Raw genomic sequence first — 22,875 nt, 5'->3', positions numbered from 1 at the left:
TTTATGAATTTTTCTCTATTCCCTAACATTCATATTCTCGTTCAACCTCGATATACATTAGCTTATTCCATAAAGGATTCGTTATAATATTTAATATTCAGATGATAGAAAATTCTACTTTGGTTTCATTCCTTTAATTGTATCCATAAAAACATGAATTTACATACAAAATCCACGATCTACTGATAACAAATTAGAAATAATATTGTAGCAATTAAAGTGGAATTTTATAACAGCAGTTTTAGCGCTATTTTAGCAATGTTAATAAGTATACTACAGGTCTTATAAATCTTATTTCAAGATATATCTTGTTTTTCAGAGCAAAGGTGTCATATTGCATTATCCATGAAAACTGATAAAAATTATCTAGTTTTTCAATTTTTCTAATTAATGACAGCAATAAATAACGTTATGATCTTAATCAAATTTCTGCTAAATTACATATAATACGTACATACAGCAGCTCATGTTAACACGCCTGGAGAAACGTTTTTCCATTCTTACGAATTATAACATTGCGTTTGTTGTACAAACTGCGTATTTTCAGCCAATATCTTACAATATACAGAATACACAGAAAATACACCTACACACGTAAAAGTTTTCTATGGTATCTTTCATAGGCTACTGTATAATTGCCGTATCAAATTAAAATTTTTACGGCGTAAGGAAATCTTGAAAAAGATTAAAAGACGATAAAATAATGAGTAATGTATATGTAATTGTAGATGTAGATAAGAGTAACAAGAGCAACAATCGTAGGACGATAAAATATCATGCATATAGTGATATTTTATAGCATGAAACATTTGAATGTAATCCAAACTCTAATCTGAGTTGGAAACCACAGGTCGTATCTATTATCAGTTATGCAAACTTCCTTATTCTACCAGAAAAGAAAGGTAAAAACAATCATACTATAAAAGTACGTAGTACATAGCTGTTTACAGAATCAAAATATATTTTATGGTAATGAACATCTTCTCTTCAGACACGCGCATAACAAAGAATAAAAAGGCTTGTCGTGTAATAGACGAAAAAGATTGCGACATAAAAGAAAATCACGTCTATATTTTATAATGTCGTGTACGTTTGAGAATAAAAAATATTCGATTTGCGATATTTGTTTCTACATTTTGAACCGTTTTAATGATACGTTCCTTTTAAATAGCTTAGACAACATTTATTTACAACGTTTAACAAAATATTCTTAACTCCAAATTAAAAAAGGAACAATTCTAATAGAACTGAAATATTACCTATAAATTATAATTTCTGCATTACAGTTCATACTCTTCATACTGTAAAATAAATTTATCTTTGATTTGAAAAATCAATCTAAAAATCATTGCACTCTTTGAACTAGGTTAACAGTGCACTTTGTGTTTACTCGACTATCACATTTATGCAGATTGAATTAATTTTTTAATAATAAAATATAGAAATAAATTAACAACTGTGTTTAGAATTGTGATTAGTATACTTTTATAGCACAGTTTTAATTTGTTTCAGATACAATTATTATACTTTAAGGGATTCTGTACAGTTATATTAATTTACATTGCTATCTGCATTGCTATCTGCATTGCTAATTGCACTGTTAATTGCATCGGTCAAAGAAGTCTTATGAAAGAAGTAGGTATCGTAAATAATTAGATAATTAGATAGGAATTTAAATAATTGGATAGAAAGAGTTTAAAAAGATATAAAACGGTCTGAATGAAACAGTTTTAGAAAAATGATTCTCAATTGAAAAGATTTCATATATCGCAGTTTAAAACGCACATTTAAAGTTTAAAAAATGTATTCTAGAGATAAAAAGTTTTCAAATTTAAGAAAAAGCTTACACAAAAGTTAAGAAACTTTCGATTTTCAAAGCAATAAACTTATTATTAGTATTGAGCCGTACATAAAATTTTTAAGAAATACGCAACAATCTGTAAACAAAACCGACATTCTGTATGTGTCAACTGAATAAAAATAAGCCAAAATTATCACTAATTCTCATTTTAATTATTTATCACATATCATTAAATTTTAACGATAACAATATATCACAAAATTTTTTTCTTTTTTTACAGTATTACCTATATATTGAGTTATTTATTTTCCTACAATCAGTACAGAAAGAAAGTATCAAAGAAAGAAATCGATCGACGTCAATCGATTAATATTAAATCAATTAAAAATTAATTTCGTATAAATCGATCGTTCCATATTTCCATATTTCGTGCAACAATTTCAATGGTTATTCTAAGCCAAATGTTCTTATTTCCGCGTCGTACCATTACCAAATTATCTGTTACGTTTTTGTTTGATTTGTTTTGGATGTGTTGCCGTTAATTTTTGAATTTAGATTAAATGTAGCGTTGTCTGATGTTTAATGCGATTGGCAATTAAACTCCACGTTTCGGCTAACCTGCTACGCGCAGGAGTACTGGCACGGAGGAGGATCAAGGTTGGTGAAAATAAATGTTCGCTTAATCCTATTATATTATTAGACAAATATCTTCCACAACAAATGTTTATTCTAATTCTAATTGGGTATTGACAGAATTGTCGTTGAGATTTCGAATACTCGAAGTTACAATCGTTAGCGATACGTTTTCGCTCTTATTAATTACAAGACTTTAATTTAATTGATCTTCAATAATTTACAAATTGACAAATACAAACACGTCGATTAACAAACTGACAAGAACTGGGAACTAATGAAACAAAGAACTAAAAGCTAAGAACTAAAGGACTAAAGACCTTAAGAACTAAGAGCAAGAAACTAAGAGCTAAAGGAACTAAGAGCTGAAAAACTAAGGAACTAAAGAATTGAAAGGCAAAGGAACTGAGAAATTAAGAGCTAAAGGAATTGAGAACTAATCGCTATGAACAAAGAAATTACTTGCCAAGAATTGGGGAACTGATCGCCAAGAACCAAGGAATTAATCACCAAGAACTGAGGAACTAATCACACAGAACCGAGGAATTAACTACTCTGAACTAAGGAATTATCTCTCTCTGTGTCTTCTATGTCGCTACGCTTATTTATAATTAGGTCTACCGTGGACGGATCGTCATGTGGCGGGTTATTCCGTGGGGGTTGTGAGGCTCGAATTTGGTTTCTATACAAATTGTTAAATTTTATTTGAATCTCAAATTGAAACGCTCACTCGCGCTATTGGTAGTTTTAGTCTACGTTACGGCGCGTGCGTAGCGCGGGACGTGACATATCAACAGTGAATTTTTCTATTAGTTCAACAATGCGAGCAAATTAATTGAAAGTGGTATTTTTAGGATGACGCAAAAAGTTGCAATAGTTTCTAGTACTTTTTGCAAAAGCTGCAATAGTTTCTAGTACTTTTTAACGAGCAGGTGCGAAGTGAAACGTCATAGCGAATTGATTTTCAGCCGCTACAATGATCGATGACTCGATTGAGGCAATGCACCGCCTTGCATTGTCATTCGAACGATCCTTATCCCATGCAATTGACATTTATTAAAAATGTCGCAACCACGTGCATACCAACTCCCATGTAACATAATAGCTGAACTTCCTGTTGCAGAAACGAGCAACAGAAGACAAGCTTAATGTGAATCGTGTGTTTAGAATATTGTACAATTTGTACATTTATTTGTTTCTTTATTCTTTGTTTAATCTTATATATTATACATTACCTTTTTTTTCAATTAATTTATATCATTCGATTCTGTTTCGCAACATTGTGATTACGAAAGGGAATTTGAAGGATTTGCATGGTATTTTTTCCGTCATTATTCCCCATTTCGCTTAAATTTTTACAATTTTATAAAATCGAAAGAAATTGTGCTGTTAGTGCTACTGCGATCAATTGTTTCTTTTTTTTTTAATTTTATTTTTTTAGACCTTGCCTGATGGGTTTTTTGATTTGTATAGTGGATTATTAAGAAGTATATATTTTTTTAATACGTTTTCTATATATCTTTCGATAAAAAAATATGGAAATTAGTTTACGTTGTCCAATAATGTCGCGTTTATGAAATTCTTACGTATTATTTTACAGTTTGGTTTTTAACGGATTAATCTGGGGATTGTAACACGTACGGTATAGAATATTTAAGAAAATATATACCTTTTTATTTTGTTATTCAAAATTGCGTTTCTACGATTAATTACATTATTAAATATATATTCGTTACTTGTTACTATTATTGTTTATTTGAATTTGATACTTGATATTCTCGCTTGAAGCGATACTTAGCAAAAAGGATTCTCCTTTTAAATAAATATTTATACATTTATACAGAATACAATATTTATACATAATATTTATAATACAATGTTGTATTATACTAAATCACACCTCATCAATTTTTTATGGTTGAGTAGAATTAGAGTAGAATTAGATATAAATATTTATTTATAAATAGAAAAATTCGTAACTAAGTTTTGATTAATTTATATAGGTAATAATAATTTTATTTTACAATATATTACACCTATATGCTTTCATGAAATATCATGCATATCATGCATATCATATCCTCTAAACCACCATTTCTTATTTTATTCTATTAACGCTTTTTTATTTTTACTTTATATTTTTGGTTTTATTTTATTTTCTTAACGTAAATAATAAACAAATAATCAAAAATTATTTCGGGGTATTAAAGGAAGTTATTGATGTTAGTACACTAAAAGATATTATTTATTAATTATTAGATTATGGATGTTTATGCATTTGTGGAGAATTTCGTATAGAAAAATATACAAAATACAAATAGTATGCAAGAATATATGAAATATTTACAGTAAAGTACTTATTGTAAAATTTACAGGATTGAAAAGGTCTCTATTTGCTTAAATTCTATTTCTTTAATGAAATCTATAAAAGTCCAAATTTTCATCAATATTAATTACTGCAAATAATTTTCGCATTTTATTAATTACCGTATTAATGTACAATTTTAACAATTTTTTTTCAATTAGTAGAAATTAATCTACGCAATATGAATACTATATTAGTATCTAAAATACGTGTTATGTATATACATCGGAACAAAAAATTTTCATCGTAGTTGCTTTCTGGACTTATTCGAAGTACGTACATACTTAATTTCGAGGTATTAAGATTCCTGGCCGAATAGCTTAACGATAACATGCAATTACTATCATTAAGTTTAATTCGGGACTTGTGATCCTCGATTATTACAACTGCCTTGTAATCATTCCACTCGTATGCGGTCATGGTTATTAAAAAGTTGTTTCATTCTTTGGGATTATAGTAATTAATTTCCGTCTCCTTTTTCATCTTATCTTTTGTTAATAATAGTTTATTTCTTGTTTAACTTCATTTCCAATATCTCAACGTAGAAAAAATATGTATAAACCAGGTAAATCGAAATTTGAATTGATACAAAGAGGCTCGTAAATAGATTCGCATTAAAGAAAATGTAAAAGACAGAGAAAAAAGCGGAGAAGAAACGTTGAAAGTAAATATGCAAAATTAGCAAAATAAAAACAAAATAAAATTATATCGTAACAGTGATTTAATTCTTCGATTTCACTATGAAAAATATAATTTACTTAAACCAGCAAAGCGGAGGAAGGAAGAGATGTTGGTCGTTTCAAAAATCTCTAAATGCTACTTTAATCAATTATTATCATAAACTTTTACAGCAATGATTACTATAAACAATATATACGTAACTGTATACTTGTTATGTACTTCCTCCAAAAATTTCAAACAGAGGAATATTTCATAAAAATAGTAGAGGAAATAGAAAATGATAAAGATGTAAACGATTAAGTCGATAAAAGTTTTAACGATAAAAATATTCTAAGGAAATATAGTCTTCGAAAGTTAATGTTACAATCTATTAACAGATGCCGACAACGATAAACTTTCTCTTATAAATTTCTCTCCTTTAAACGTATAATACCTAATCGTAGATTTCTGATGCATCGACTATTATTAAAAAGTAGGAAGGCATTCCTACACATCGAAGTTTTAATCATGATCCCAAATCTTTCGATCGAGTCGAAATTTACGTGTTTCTAAAAATTTCTAGATATTTAAAAAAATATTTGAATCTAAAGATTTAAAAAATGTATCGGTCATCGGACTTAAATTCCAAAAATAAATCCTACAGAATTTTATTAAGGAAACTCATTCTCGATATTAATTAAAAACAATTTAAGAAGTGTGGATTGTTAGATTCGTAAAATTTATAATAATTTGGAAACGTATATAGTATTTATAAAATTTATAAAAATCCGCGGAGGAAAAAACTTTCAGAAAAATAATATATTTATTCGAAAGAACACCGTGACAAATAACGCGTGGCATTCAGCAACTGAAGGATCTAGAACCATATTACATCACAACATAGAGTTAAGACCTTAACCTTTTCCTTACTACGAGTTACACCCTTCGCATTCAGCTAGCGTTGGATAATGAAAGACTATAGTCACCTTTAGCAGAGTAAATGTTAAAATCAGTAGCAATAAAAATGAAGTTTCTTAGCCCAATGTCTAGTTTCCTTTTCTATGTAGGAATTCTACGTAAGAAATAGTTTCCGATATTACGTAAAGATTCAGGTTACGTGTCCAAACCATAGATCAACATTGAATTCTAGTTTACTTTTCTTGTAGCAGTTCAGATTTCTACATAACTCGATGAAGTTTTCGACAAAGTTCGTCGATCTAAATGGGGAAACATAAATTGAAGATTAAGAATTCAAAATATTAAAAAGCGAGAATTATCGGTAAAAATTTACCAAGATAAACTAAGATCTTTAAACACGATAATTGCGATAGTTTCAATGAAGTGGAGATATAATTTCTTGCACAACTAAGATAAATACAAAATCCGATTAAAACGACTGTGTTTAGAAGATTCTATTATAGATTTTCAATTCTTTATAAATATGTATAATAACGTGTTTTATCCCTACTTCTTTAAATCATTAGCAACTGTGTCGCATTTTGCTATCATTTAAAAAGTTTGTAAGACTGAAGATAGAATGAAAGAATCATTGTTGATTTAAACAAAAGCTGCAAAAATCCAAAGAGCGCAGCAAGTTTAATATTTTAGAACGTACAAATTCTTCTATTACAGTATAGAATTTCCTCAAATTGTAGAATTTATTTGTAGAATTGTAGAATTAATTGTAGAATTGTAGAATTATACTATTATTTGTACGCGTTCTCCTCTGACCTGAGTAAGGAACTTTTAAGATAGGAGACACTAAAACAAGCAACGAAATGTTTACAACATATGAATATCATCGACCATTGATAAGTAACAAACCAGATAAATAGTAGATCAAAAATTACTACTTTTCATTGAATTCTCTTAACTGTAGCCACAGTAGAGCACCGATATTACGGACACAAAACTTACGCCGTATCTCTTCCACTTTCTCTATTTTTACTTGCAGATCACTAAAAACCAAGGAATTGCCGAGAATTTTCAGCACAGAATCAAATCAATCGATTTGTATCGAGCGAACCGAGAAATGTCCGTTTAATCTCGAACTACACGCTTCGCTATACAGGGTGGTTGATAACTGGTGGTACAAGCGGAAAGGGGGTGATTCTACGCGAAAAAAGAAGTCGAAAATATAGAATAAAAATTTTTCCTTTGAGGCTTTGTTTTCGAGAAAATCGACTTTGAATTTTCGCTCGGTACGCCTGCACTTTATCACGTCTCGTTATAACGGATCTCACTGTAGATCGTTGTCTCGATGGAAAAATTAAGAAAAAAAAGTTTTTATTCTATATTTTCGACTTCTTTTTTCGCGTAGAATCACCCCCTTTCCGCTTGTACCACCAGTACAACGTACAGTACACGTACTCGGTTAAAGAAATGGAATGAAAATAGCAATTTGTTTCGTCTAAATATCTTAAGTACTGTACTCTAAATATTTTACATATTTATACATGTTATACGTAGAGCATTTCACTTTTAAATTCCATAAAGAACTCACAGGCATCCTTAGTCTAATTACAAGCGTAATTAGAATGAAAAGCAAGCTTTACAGCCGGAAGCCTTCGATTCCCACGGTAATCCGGCGCGCGCGTTAGCCGCGATTTACCTAGCGCGTAAGGATCGCTGATCGCTCGTTGAGCAATTTTCGGGGTGTTCCACGGTGGAAAGAACGACGGCTATTCCACGGAGAGAGGGTCGGGAAGGTAGAGGGGTGATCATCGGTGTTACACCTTGATGCAAAGGAAGAAAGAGAGACGGAGAAAGGCGCGAGGAGAGTAGTAGTCGCGAACTGTGCCGTGCGAGCCAACACGCTCCAGTCACCGATCGGATGTACGAGAAGCCGGTCGTACAAGAGTATCACAAGTCGAACTCACTTTGCACAAGTGTCTTTTGCCTTTTCGTTCCTAGTGTCTGACCGCGATCTGGACCAGGTGTAACCGTAACATATAAGTGCGTGACGTTCGATCAGTGAAGTGTGTTACGATCCCTTGCGGCGGATCATGTGATGACAAGGAGGAACTGCGACGAGCTACGTCGACCTGGTACGTTCATTCGCGAGCCTTCTGCGACCTCGTCTGCAACCTACGAGCGCACAGTGTTCTGGAACGCGACGTTTCGTCGCTAGAATTCAATTTTCCAATTTTAACATTCGAAAAAAAAAGATGCTTTTCCATTAGCTGACAATCCGAAACTTCCAAATGCAGAGAGAATTTCCATGTTTCTGATGTTGTCGTGTTTTGATGAATCGTTTGACGAGTCGTTCACCAGATAGTGAGAGATTTTTCTGGCGAAGAAATGCTTCGTTTGTGAAGATTGGGCGATTTTATCCGAGGCTGAGTTCGAAGGTGACAGAATCAGAGGTGCGATAGTTAATTTGGTGAAGAAAGAGATTTGATTGGGGGATGATTTGGAGGATTGTTCTGTCAGAGAAAATGGAGTAGAATCGCTCACTTTAAAAGAGGAAATTGTAAAATAGAAGAGATTTCTGATCTCTACGGACGTTTCAAGCCAAAAAATTAGATCATGTCAACTTTTAGTTCTAACTTTTAGACGGTTTAATGGTAAGAGAGATTCTCATTTATAATTTTGATTTCAACAACTATGTAGACTGTTGAATAATAAAGAAAAAGATGTCGTCCTATTGTGATCGAGTGAATTATATTGAAAAGGTTTATCATTAGGAAGGTTTTATTAAGCCAGATAATGGGATCGTGTGAAATGTTAATTTCAACAGGCAGTAAGTTTATGGATTATAAATATGATATTTATTATTTTAGTGAATTGTGAAACGAGATATTTACAGGTTTGAGAAGTTAATGAAGTTATTAATAATTAACAAATTCTTGTCGAAGTAAACTACTATAAGAAGGTTTAGTGTGTTATTGTATGAAGTATAATTTACTGACGAAAATTGTTGTGAGGAAATTTTAATGAGCCACTAATAATTAGATTAGATAGAGTTTTGTGAAATTAAGAAATAATAATACCCTGTGCAATATATTAATTTTGACAGTGTGGTAGATTCACAGTAGAAAACGTTCGTAAGCCGACATAGAAAGTATTCCATGTTTGAAATGATCTGAAGAAGTTATTCGGCTGTAAGATTTGATTTTGTGATATAATAAATTAATATAAATTTTTAATGAACTGTATCAAGAAAGAAAATGTACGATCGAATCTTTAGAAAATTGAACAGGGATATCGTTATGATCAAAAGATTTTATTTGATCGAGAGATCCTATAAGATTTCAATTTCCAGATACGTTGTAACTTTGAAGATAAGAGGCATTTGTTATATTATTTCGAGAAAGTTTGTCATGAATTTTTATGAAAATAATTTACCTTCAAAATCTTCAAGGGAAGAGATAACACAACCGTAGATAATTGATAAATGTTTAAGCTAAGTAACAAGATCGCGTGAGATATTCGAGATATAGCAGGTTTGCTGATCGAAGAAAGTTTCTTAAATCGAGGAAAGATCTTTATCGAGTTTAAAAGACAAGATTTATTGTTGGTGGATCCTCGGTAATGGAAAAGGTAATTTAAGAATAGTGGATTTGGTTCTGGTACAATTTTCCTTATAATTTGGTGAAAGGTCTGTATAAATTATTCTGCCAAAGATACGTATCTATGTATGAATAATTTATTATAGTTCGACAATAAACTACGCGAAATGACTTGAAACATAATTGCTTCGACCATTGGACAATCTTCTTTTTTTTTACGATAATTTAGTGAAAAATATGCGTATGCTATTCTTAATTGCGTATAAATCATTTCCTTCAACTTAACAATGAGATTATATGTAAAAATGGTTTGAAGTATAATTTGAACGACTTTTCGTCTAATTAGATGGAAGATCTGCGTAAAATATTTTAGGCTAGATTTACACTTGTACGTAAATCATTTTCTACGCGTGACAAATACTCCTAATAAATTTGCAAAGTCAGTTTCTTTTTCGTACTTTACTGAAAGAGTTACATGAATATGCGAAGGACGATTATAATGAAAATCTTACTCTTTCAATGGAAATTTCCGTGCAACTTTTTATTAAATTTCATTAAATTTCAAACTTCTATGAAAGTTATGCTTGAATTGATTATCTCCATTACATTTTTCGAAGTTAAATAATAATATGTTGGAAAATATATTTATTTATTTTTTAAGACAATAATATACTAAACTACAAATTTTATCACGCTTCATTTACTTACTTCTTAAAACATTAAAATCGGGAATACAGGTTGTCGAATAAAAAATTGTTCTCCCTTTGAATTAATACAAAAATTCAAAAATTAATACAAAAACGTTCTACTGCTTAAAGGTATCTTACAAACTTTTAATCAAACATTGTAATTGCTAAAATTTTTACAACGGATCGATCATTCCCAAAAATGATAAAACTCAATCTATAATCTCAACTAAGTGGCTAATAAGTTATTATAGTGGTTGATGCGACCGTAAAGAATCAATTTAAAAAGTTGCAACAACCTAATTTAGGAAAAGCGATAAAACGTAACAATTTTCAAATTCATGTAATTCAATGCAAAAATACTAATCAGAGTTATAAAATAATTTATATCAATCTAATGTTATATTACAAACACTCCCGTATACAGGGTGGTTGGTAACTGGTGGTACAAGCGGAAAGGGGGTGATTCTACGCGAAAAAAGAAGTCGAAAATATAGAATAAAAATTTTTTTTTTCCATCGAGACAACGATCTACAGTGAGATCCGTTATAACGAGACGTGATAAGGTGCACGCGTACCGAGCGAAAATTCAAAGTCGATTTTCTCGAAAACAAAGCCTCAAACGAAAAATTGGTATTCTATATTTTCGACTTCTTTTTTCGCGTAGAATCGCCCCCTTTCCGCTTGTACCACCAGTTACCAACCACCCTGTATATTATAAACAATTGCAATCCTCTGTGCAGAAAACATTCGAAACTTGTAGGCACCTGTTATGAGCATAGTATGTATGTTGTACGAAACATTATGAAATTTCATTAGCACTGTTATGAAACTCGACTATCATGACTATATTGGTAGAGTTTGAAACAATTCTGGGAATATACGTATACATGTACATAGAAATGACAAGATATTTAGTACAAGTGCGATATTATATCTCGCAGAGAGCACAAAACTATTTATTCTATTATAATATTTAATTACTTTTTTATTTTTAAGATGGCTAATTGTTGTACTAAATATATGCTTCCAAAATGTGTAAATATCTTGTAACTTGCTTATACGCATTTTCAGACTGCTTTCTTTTAGTCGTATATTATTACAGTCTTAATAAAACTTCAAAGTGTCTTATATAAGACACGCAATATGGACGTAAAAGTTTTCTACGGTAAGTGTTCAAATACCTTCGCGTACCATTGTATATTATTATCACAGATCTTATAGAAGCTTATAAGCTAATTTTAATATACAATGGGAAACTTCCTTTTTTGTTTCGATTTCAATTTCTCTTTGTCAGAGCCTCGATCCAATCTCATCAAATATTCCACTGCATTCCGTGCAAACAATTACACCGCAATTACATACGAGTATTCCGCATTCAAATTAATGCAACGACTCAATCCAATAGTGGATTGTGCCATCCGTCAGCATAAAGCAAAACAAGCGCATAGCTAACAATGTACATAACTGTAAAGCTGTGCGTTTACGTGTGAAAGTTCTTGTTCGCGTCGTCCGATGATATTATGGCCACGAACAGGTGAAAAACCACTATTCTGTTGACCGATTCATATCCCACCGCTTGTAACAATTGCACCATTTAGCAGCGAGGCCTCTGTTGCGTGCTTGCTCGCAACTCATCGTGCTTGCGCCGAGGATCCTTTTCCGGTCAGAAATTTACCGTACACGCCGCCGCGGGTTTCGTCTACCGTGAAATATCCATCGTGGAACAACGTCGTTCAACGACGCAACGTTTTCTAAAATTTGACGAACGAATTTACGCGTGTATTATGCCAAAAGCGTTAAGTAGGTTGGAAATAGTTAATTGGTTAATTAATCACGTGAAATACGGAAGTATGGTTGTGGGCGAACTGTGTGAATAGAGAATATTTAAATGTTACCTGGTTGATAGTAAAATTAGTTTGTAAGAGAGAGAGTTGTTCGACGGGTACGGACCACGTAAATTGTTCGCTTTTATTATTGAATATCAGGCATTTAACAGCAAATGCGTGAAATAAATAAGAGCACGATAATTGAATAGATAAAGGAGTAGTGAACATTGATATAAACACAACAAAAATTGCATCTTGCGTTTCGTACTGTATATATGTTCAAAAGTTCAATATTATTACTAGTCGTATTTTATTGCACTTAAATATCAATTAACAACGAGATTCTCAAAATCATACGCAAACTATTTTATTAAGTACAAAATAAATTTAGAACTCGAAAAACTACAAAGATACAACATATTAAGATAGTATACTATATATTATGTCTATATATATATATATATAAAATTTTTATTTTAATGCAAACTTTAATATATTAACAACAACTGCTATAGTAATACATCTTGTCACGACTGATGAAAATTCTTTCTAAACAAAAATTAAAACTGACATATCATGTACAGTAAAGTGCAATATTGTTAAAATTTTCTAATAATTTTCGTTAATAATCACTAATTAAATTCATCTTCTTTTCCTCCTTCTTCTACGTCTACGTTTTACGTTGCATCGACTGCGAGTTTATTAGTCTAACTAGTGACGATGTTGTATATATTTGTTTCCTCAAAGTAGCGTACTGTATTCGTTATGAAATTTCTTGGATATTTTATCAAATTTCGTTATTCTTTATTACTATGCAGATAAAATAGAGGAAAAAGTGAAAAAATAATATTTCAAATAGACTGGGATTAGTAAAATCGTATTTTCAAGACTCGAATAAATAAGTTGCAAAAATCGTACACGTAATCCATTTACATGGAAACCAATGAATTGAATAAAAAAATATTTCTAATTTCATCTCTTCTTTCGTCTATGGAAGAAGGTCGAATTCATGTTACTTCAAGGTCGCTGCACATGACGAAGTATAGAATTTTTCCGGGTTGATCGTCTTAACTGTACTTGATTTACAGACATTGAGCACTGCGTGGTATTTTTCTTAGCCAGCAAACGTAAGAGGATCGATTTACGATGCGTTTCAGGTAACAGCGACGCCGAGTTTATTGAGCTATCGCCAGAGACGATGTTGAAAAACGAAAGGACGCGTTCCATTGCGTTTTATTAAGTAATATCACGCAATATCGTTGTTTCGCTTGGCGAGAAAGTTTTCCAGCTTGTCTCAATTATTCTTTATCTCTTTTTTATTAAAATACGAGTCATAGTTAGACCTATTATTGCCTTTGAATTTTTATATTTGTTTTCTGTGCCATCTCACGCTTTCGTTTTGACAAAACAAGAAGACGTTTAACACTGACATTATCAGGCCCGGTCAAACCGATTTCAAAATTTAATTTAAAATTGCTAAAATTTTTAATTGTTATTTTTTTTTTGTTCATTTAATTTTATGTGAATTCTTATAATAAGAAAAATTGAGAAACTGATGAATCGGATAACATAAGAATTTATATAAAGTTAGATGGACAAAAGAAATAGCAATGAACGTACAATTTTAGATTAAACATTGAATATTGGTAAGGTTAGTGTTAATGTTGTAAACAAATTTGTAACAAAAATTTGTAATGAAAAATCATGACGATTATTTTATTTTTTCTTTGACCTTGTAAATATCTGAGGAAATACGATTGGTTTAAAAATGATTCGATTACGTTATTTAATTTGTATTGATAGCAATGATCATGGAGTAGCAAAAATAAAATAAGAAAATAATGATAACAGTGACTGCATTGACATTCCATCGACTGCAAGATTATTAGCGGTTTAATTTATTAGAATAACCAGAATATTCGGTTAATTTTCCTATACGAAGAAAAGTAACGTGACAGCTGCTAGAAACGTCCTCTAGTTTATCTAAGCAATTTTTTGATGCACAATTTATTAAAACAACTACAATAATTTCATTCCAAGAATTTGTTAATTCTAGAATCGGTAATTCTCGTAAATCTGGAACAATGGAACTAGTTATATTATATACACACTAATTTAGGTTGAACAACGTACATTTATTAAATGATAATATTATCATATTAATTGTTAATATCATTTATTTTTATTGCAATAAGACTTACTACCTGGTACGATCTTCGATCATTAATTGTACACTCTGTTTTAAATTTAAACGTTATATGCTATGGCATTACATGTGTACATTACTTGCATGTGAACATAATATATCAGTTTTAATAAATTTATATTAATTTGTAGTTATATTAATTAATAATTTATATTATATTCTTATGTATATATCTTATCTTAGTTTTTTAAACTCTTAGACTTTAGTCTTGTACTTTTAAATATATCTAATATGTTTCTTATATTATTTTGTATATCTTATAATGTCTTATCTTACTCTTGTAATTCTTTAAGTTTTCCTTAAGTAGGATAATTATGATTCTAAAAATATTTCTACTTTTTTTAGCAAAAGGCATTGAACTTCACACGTACTTGGCTTTATAATGATAGTGCAAATAACAAAATATGAAAGTAAAAATAATGGAAATAATACATTATCAAAGTAAATAAAACAAATATATTCATTGTTAGAAATGAGATTAGGAGATCGTTTAAAAAAAATTTTGTGTTTGCATAGTAAAATAAAATGATTCGCAATTGTTAATTCATTAGTAGATAAGTTATTTTAATTGACTTAAATGTTGAGAATGTTTGCATGTAAGTTAAAGATGAAATAGAAATATTTGAATAACTTTTTTTTTTACAACTAAATACGAAAATAGCTCTAATTATTACCAGCGAATACAAAGATGGAAAAAAATCTATCTAATGTATCAAAAATAAAATTGAAATATCGGAGAAAAAAATTTTTTTCTCCACTATATATATGATTCTAGAATCATCTACTTTGCAGCAATTATTTCGTTGAAACATGAATTATTAATTTTATAAATAGCGAGTTAATAGCGCAAGAGAAATATCTGAAAGATCTTTGAAGTTCTAATTAAGTTCTATTAAAGTTCGAATAAAAAAGACACAGAAAAATTTATATTTTAAAACTAGATTTCAAAAAAAAAGAGGTAAGACAATTAGATATTTCAAATTAGACTAAAAAGATTAGGCTAGTATGAGTAACTTAATTTATATTATTAATCGAACGATTATCTAATTCGATATGATAAAGCTGTATTCCTGTTTAGATTTTCTTCGTGTGTATATGTATATATAACTAGTTCCATTGTTCAGATTTACGAGAATTACCGATTCTAGAATTAACAAATTCTTGGAATGAAATTATTTTAGTTGTTTTAATAAATTGTGCATCAAAAAATTGCTTAAATAAACTAGCAGCTGCCACGATACTTTTCTTCGTATAGGAAAATCAACCGAATATTCTGGTTATTCTAATAATGAGATTTTATTTCTATAAATCTTCTTAACATTGAATATACGTGGCATATAACAAATTTACTCTTCCGTAATATATTGTTAACTGACAATAGGATAAAATTTAATAAGTGATATTAGTTCGTCAAATCCAAACTTCAGATAAAAGATATTTCATATGCAGCAACTTAATATTTTATATTAAAGTTCCTTTTAAATAGCAACTTAATGAAAATGCATTTATCATGTTTTCTTTAATGTTCTGCATACGTACGTATTTATTTTGTTATACACTCTATGTATTTTGTTTTTATAATTTTCTGTATACGATTTCATTTGTCGTTGCTGATGGAAACTAAGTTGATTTCACTATCTCGTTCTTTACTGTTTTATACTGAAAGTATATTTCAATAAAATACTACGCCATGATATAACTAACCCTCGGTAGAAATCGAACGTTCCTCTTACCGCAACTTCGATACTGTTGAATGATTATCAACACAGTTGTTGCTTGCTTAATTTACAGATCATTGGGATTCAACGGAGTGTGTTAACCGGATCAGCGACCTCGGCGTCTATTGACCTTTACCTGATCGCGCAATACAAAGTGTCGCTTCGAAGCAAAACCAATCAGAAAAAGCGACGATTCCTCCCAAAAATGTTATTTTAATCCTAACTCTTATACAATTTATAATAAATGATTATTAAAATAAAACTAACAAGAGAAATATAGTAGCTGTTCCTAGATTGTTTTAAACAAATATACGAGATATAAAGGATCAAATAAAATACGAATATTTTATACAAGGCACAAAGAAAAATAATAGAAGAAAGAAAAAGAGAAAAAGAGAGAGTTAAATAAAAAAGGAAGCTCATGAGAGACAAGAGCAAATAACTAAACGTTCCTGGAACGCTGCATGGTAAAGAAACAGGAAGGAACAGGTGTGTATAGTGATGCATTAAAACGCCTCTAACGGGAGAAAGAAGAAGAAGCATGGAGAACGCGACGATTGCGCTTGATTCGACGGTCAGAAGTCAGGATTCGAGTAATTCGAAGGACTCGAAGGAGTCGTGCGCATCGGATTTGAAGCCGGAGAGTTGTTTGGAGTCGAAGCACTCGAAGGAGATCCTTATCTCTGAGAAACAGCAACGACAACAACAACCACGAACACAGCAACATCCGGATGATCGACAGAAGCTGAGGAGTACGGAGCCTAAAGATGATTCGAATCTTCTGATGTTCACTTCTTGCGGACAGTTGTTACTTGGTAAGTCTATTTTTGACACATTTATGGATAATTATTTCATATTTCATATATAGTCAGGTTGAAATACACAGGCTCAAAAAAATATTCGCACACCTATAGACACGTTTAAGAATATACGTGTGTTACTATACTTATACGTGCTATACAAAACATTTTGAATTTTTAATTAGTATTGGCTATAAATGGCAAACTCGCTTATCATGGTTATATTCGTAAAATTTGAAACAAATCTGGGAATATACAGGGTGGTTGGCAACTGGTGGTACAAGCGGAAAGGGGGCGATTCTACGCGAAAAAAGAAGTCGAAAATATAGAATACAAATTTTTCGTTTGAGGCTTTGTTTTCGAGAAAATCGACTTTGAATTTTCGCTCGGTACGCCTGCGGTACGTTATAACGGATCTCACTGTAGATCGTTGTCTCGATGGAAAAATTAAAAAAAAATGTTTATTCTATATTTTCGACTTCTTTTTTCGCGTAGAATCACCTCCTTTCCGCTTGCACCACCAGTTACCAACCACCCTGTATATGTGACAATTAAATGATATTTTTTAATATGTTGCCGAGGTCATCACCTTGCGTAGTTTTGTAAAGGTTTCATATAGTTGCGGGTCACCGCTTATTAAAAAGTTATTATCAAAAAACGTTTGTTTTAAACTTATTTTGTATTTTGATATTGTAGTATCTGTAGATGTTTATGTGAAGAGGACGTTGATACGTGAGGTTTTTATTATTTTATTATTTAGAATAGTAAATTAATATACAGCCGTATACGCGAGTCATTGGTAAGAAGTATAAATCGCAAAATAAAATCGCGGAATAAATACTCGTAAATGCTCGTCGCGTAACTCGGTAGACACTCGAAGATATTGTAGGTACTGTTAGATACTCGTGATGCTCGAAGATACTCAGAGATACTGTGTAGATACTGTACGATACTGTGTGATATTATGTGATACTGTGTGTCGTTTTATACTGGTCGGGGAGAAGTCGGAAAATTTGAATTCGTCTTCATTCGACGGTTGCATATAGCGGCGACATTGTTTTGCCCGCAATTTGTTTATCATTACAGTTCTGCGTCAAGGCTGAGTCAATGTCTTGAGGCAAAACAACAGCATGAGTCGCTCTCGACTCGCGTCGTCCTTTGACTCCTGTGGCGCTACATATCAATAAGTAAAAGGATAGACTCAAAAAATGTCTAATCTGACCTGACCCAAATCTAATTTTAAGTTAATTCGAAATGAGTTTAAGTTAGATCTGGGTCAAATCTAGATTACCTGGGTTACCTGGGAAAAAAGGTCTCGGTTATTCACGCTCTATTAAATATAAATGGTATGCGGAAAATTACGTACTTTTGTGTAAACTTTTTTTGATAATAACCTTTTAATGATTATCTTAACAACATATCAAAACGTTATCGACATCGGAAGTAGCTTCCTGTTTGTGAATATCCAAGTTATAGTTCACAGAGACCACAAGAGTATTTAAACGTTCAATAACATTATCCATTATATTAATAAGCGTCAGTATTCAGCATACTAAGTTTTTACTAAATGCATGATCACGATAAATATCTTGTAACTCCTATGTACATTTCTTGATTGGTTTCAAATTTATTCGATATAATACTGTTAGTAGCATCTTATAATGTTAATGACTTTCGATATACAATATGAACATAACAGTTCTTTGCGATAAGTGTTCAAATACTTTCGTGAAAGCGTATAATTATTCTGAATAAAGTACTAATGTATTATAAACGTAGTTTTACTTTTAGACATTTATTAGTATATCAGTGTTTATTTGAAGAGTATGATAAATTTGCAGAAGGCACACTTTTGTCATTGATATCGGAAAGTAACTTCTGGAATTAGTGAATTCTGTGATAAGAAAATAGATTGAAACGCGCTACAGAAAAATATGTTCAATGGTATCAAATATATAATTAGTATCATATCAAATTGATATTATTTATTATTATATTTTCTGATTATTACTCGAAACAATAACCTGGAAGCTGTTCTATAACAATCTATAAAACCTCCAAGGTACAAGAAATGTATCTTTAAATCCTATATTGTAACAAGGCACAGAAATAAAACTCGTTATAGTATATACAACTAATTGAATTACATATAAGCATTTCTATAGGATATATTATACAGGGTGGTTGGTAACTGGTGGTACAAGCGGAGAGGGGGTGATTCTACGCGAAAAAAGAAGTCGAAAATATAGAATAAAAATTTTTTTTTTAATTTTCTTTTTTCTTTTTTTTTTAATTTTTCCATCGAGACAACGATCTACAGTGAGATCCGTTATAACGTACCGCACGCGTACCGAGCGAAAATTCAAAGTCGATTTTCTCGAAAACAAAGCCTCAAACGAAAAATTTTTATTCTATATTTTCGACTTCTTTTTTCGCGTAGAATCACCCCTTTCCACTTGTGCCATCAGTTACCAACCACCCTGTATAATTAGTATCATATCAAATTGATATTATTTATTATTATATTTTCTGATTATTACTCGAAACAATAATCTAAAAGCTGTTCTATAACAATCTATAAAATCTCCAAGGTACAAGAAATGTATCTTTATATCCTATATTGTAACAAGGAACAGAAATAAAACTCGTTATAGTATATACAACTAATTGAATTATATATAAGCATTTCTATGCGGTATATTATATATTTTATACATAATATGTAATATAAAAATTGATATATTATATATATTCTATATTTTATGCGAAGCAATTTTTAAAATGATACCAGTATACGTACAGTAAAAATTTTTTCCAAAGGATTGTGCAACGTAAGTGACATACGAATAAGATATTAGAGACAAATAATTAAATGACGTGTGTATAGCAAGGGAAAGTAAACATACTTGAGAGGCGTATTTGATATCCAATAGAATCTACGTTTGAATATAATTTTTTATACATGTATTACTTCGATAATTATTCCAAGACTTCTTAAATTAATAATAAAATTAAGTAGATTTAATAAATTTAATAAACATGTTATTCAGTACTGTTAGATTATCATTAAAGAGAAGCTTCATACTTTCTACAAAAATGTTAAATTTCCTTCGCTGTATTATATGCAAATTTTACATTAGAAAACCAAATATTTAATTTTATCAGCAATAAAGTGGTAGCTTTTTCTTTTATCAACAGCTCTATCTCAAGTTCTCAAATAAATTCTGCAATTATTAGCCATTTAGACAAGATAATATTGCTTAGAAAGTTAATTAGACGTTTGTAAATAATGTTAACATCAACATTTATTAAGAAACGAATAATTAATTCAATATTACATACAGTATATTATAAAATAAAATACAATCAGTAATTTTTTCTAACAAATCTAATTTTCAACAATGACACATTATTTATGTATTATTTACATACCTGGATAATAACAAGATAACTTTGATAGTCGAAAATCGATTAAAATCTGAATGACTGGAAGAACCTGTTTCATCGGAATTAATCCAATTATGTAATAACATTATAAATTCACAGCAAACGTGTTTGCCAGCCGTTTCAATATCAACAAATAGCGAATTCCAGATTAATTAAACGTGATCCTTAATAGCGATCAGTTATTTAATTTCATGTAAATACACATATAAGTACAGGTTCATTTGTTCCTCATCATCCTTGATGATATAATAATCCATATTGATTGCTACGAAATGAGAAAAAAAGATATCTCGATCGAAATGACTGAAATGCAAATAGAGAAAGAGAGAGAGAAGGGAAGAGAGAAAGAGAATCAAAAACAAAATTATAAAAATACAGTACAAAATACAGTTATAAAATTAGTTTAACACGTACTCTACTTAATTTTTAGTTTCATGATACATATTTATATCACTCAATTAGGGAATTATTTGCTGGAAAATCTAGTTCTCAAAATCGTTCGTATCACAGAAATTACACCAGAAATGCTGAAACGTACTGAATATGCTATTTTTTTACAATTAATACTTTATTTTGCAAATATCAAACACGCTAATTATTTTAAGTAGTTTATCTTTATTAGGAGGAATATTTCAAAATGTCTTTCAATCAGATTAATTAATTTTTGAAGTTTCAAATGTTAATATAATCAGCCTGTGGGAGAAATGAATAAATAATTTATAAAAAGAACAAAGTAATCTTCATACGTGTGGATAATTTTTAACAAGCAATTTTTGCATTAATTTTTATTCGTCAGCAGCATTTATTCTCTCAATAATTATTGTTACAAACAGATATTACAAAATTTATTTCTTCCTTATGTAATTCTGTACTTATTTAAATAATAATGTAATAAAGAAGATAATAACAGTGTAACCTGTAGTTTATTTAAATATGAACAATTTATTACATACAATCGCAAAAGATCCATATTTTTATCAAGTCTAGGACTTTGGTTATCCGAATTGATTACGATATGCTGTCGAATCGAATTTTTCAGAAATATTATCTATCCCATATATTTCTTTATTTTTTCTTATTTTAAATAAGAGGCAGAAGGTCATTTAGTTTGAACTATTTTATAAATATTAGTATTAAAGAGCACCAAAGCTTTTGAATACGAATGCAATCATTTCATGAACATTCTGTTCTTGTTTTTCAATTTTTCTTGCAAGAGCCCATCTTTAAATTTTTGATTACTCGATGTTCTGATCATTGAGTCCGCAATAGCATTAGAAAACATTTACTTAAGATAAGAAAGCAACAATATTTTTGAAATTATCATATAGTACATAAACAAGCAAGTCGAACATGTTATGATGCGGTTTCCACTTTCGCGTAGTATCTTGATTGGTTTGGATTTCTATACATGAAAAATACACGAATTTCCATTGACCGGCCGAGCATACATTTCTCCAAACTGCATAGAAATCGGCGTAAAAGTGAAAACATTTCACTTAGAAAGTCATACTTGTGTAACTCTTTCCGCGGGTTTGCAAACCGTAGAGAATTGCAGCGCTGCAATTCATTGTTATTCGATGTTCTCTGGCGACACTCTAATGAATACAATTATTTCAATGTTCATGTGTACTGTGTTATTTGTATAGAGGACAAAAGTGAATTTCATTGTAGAAAAAGATAGTTCTTAAACCAATTTCATGTATTTTAAGACACTCATTTTATCTTTCACATTGCATGTGAATCATAATTGTTTTAAGAATGTTTCAAAAAGTTGATTACTATGTTTTAGAAGGATCAAGTTCTAAAATGAAAGTAAACGAGCATAACCATGTATATGTATAATTCTTTGCAATAAAAGGTTTCCTAAACTTTTCAAGTATCGTAATGATATAGATTGCTTTCTAATTTTGAAGACTATGTTTCAAATTTTACACATTTAAAAAATTAAAGAAAATTTTTTTCTTTAATTTACCTTTAAAATCAGGGTATCTCATATACTTGTACGTGTTTTTTAATTGGTGTCTTAAACTTATGTAATTGTAATCTTATACTTATATAACCCTGTATATGATTTACATTTATACAGGGTGGTTGGTAACTGGTGGTACAAGCGGAAAGGGGGAGATTCTACGCGAAAAAAGGAGTCGAAAATATAGAATAAAAATTTTTCGTTTGACGCTTTGTTTTCGAGAAAATCGACTTTGAATTTTTGCTCGGTA

At 30.4% G+C, this 22,875-nt stretch overlaps 1 protein-coding gene across 4 annotated transcripts in view; it reads left to right on the top strand.

Annotated features, from left to right (window-relative positions):
- The window catches only part of LOC138184037 (uncharacterized), a 51,375-nt gene that overhangs the window by 10,172 nt on the left and 18,328 nt on the right, over nucleotides 1-22,875 (top strand). Inside the window, exons 1-2 of one of the 4 annotated variants that reach the window (XM_069121717.1) lie at nucleotides 8,193-8,506; nucleotides 16,483-17,224. In XM_069121717.1, coding sequence (XP_068977818.1) covers nucleotides 16,951-17,224 — 274 coding nt within the window. In that variant the 5' untranslated portion in view covers nucleotides 8,193-8,506; nucleotides 16,483-16,950. Of the gene's footprint in view, nucleotides 1-8,192; nucleotides 8,507-16,482; nucleotides 17,225-22,875 lie in introns of those variants that run through there. The other 3 variants (XM_069121690.1, XM_069121709.1, XM_069121699.1) reach the window with 3 other exon arrangements.

This window comes from Bombus flavifrons, chromosome 1 (assembly GCF_040668555.2).
Source record: "Bombus flavifrons isolate JBK064 chromosome 1, iyBomFlav1_principal, whole genome shotgun sequence".
Classification (NCBI taxonomy): Eukaryota; Metazoa; Arthropoda; class Insecta; order Hymenoptera; family Apidae; genus Bombus; species Bombus flavifrons.
The sequence above is the reverse complement of the archived record's forward strand: the minus strand, read 5'-3'. Positions and strand labels throughout refer to the sequence as shown.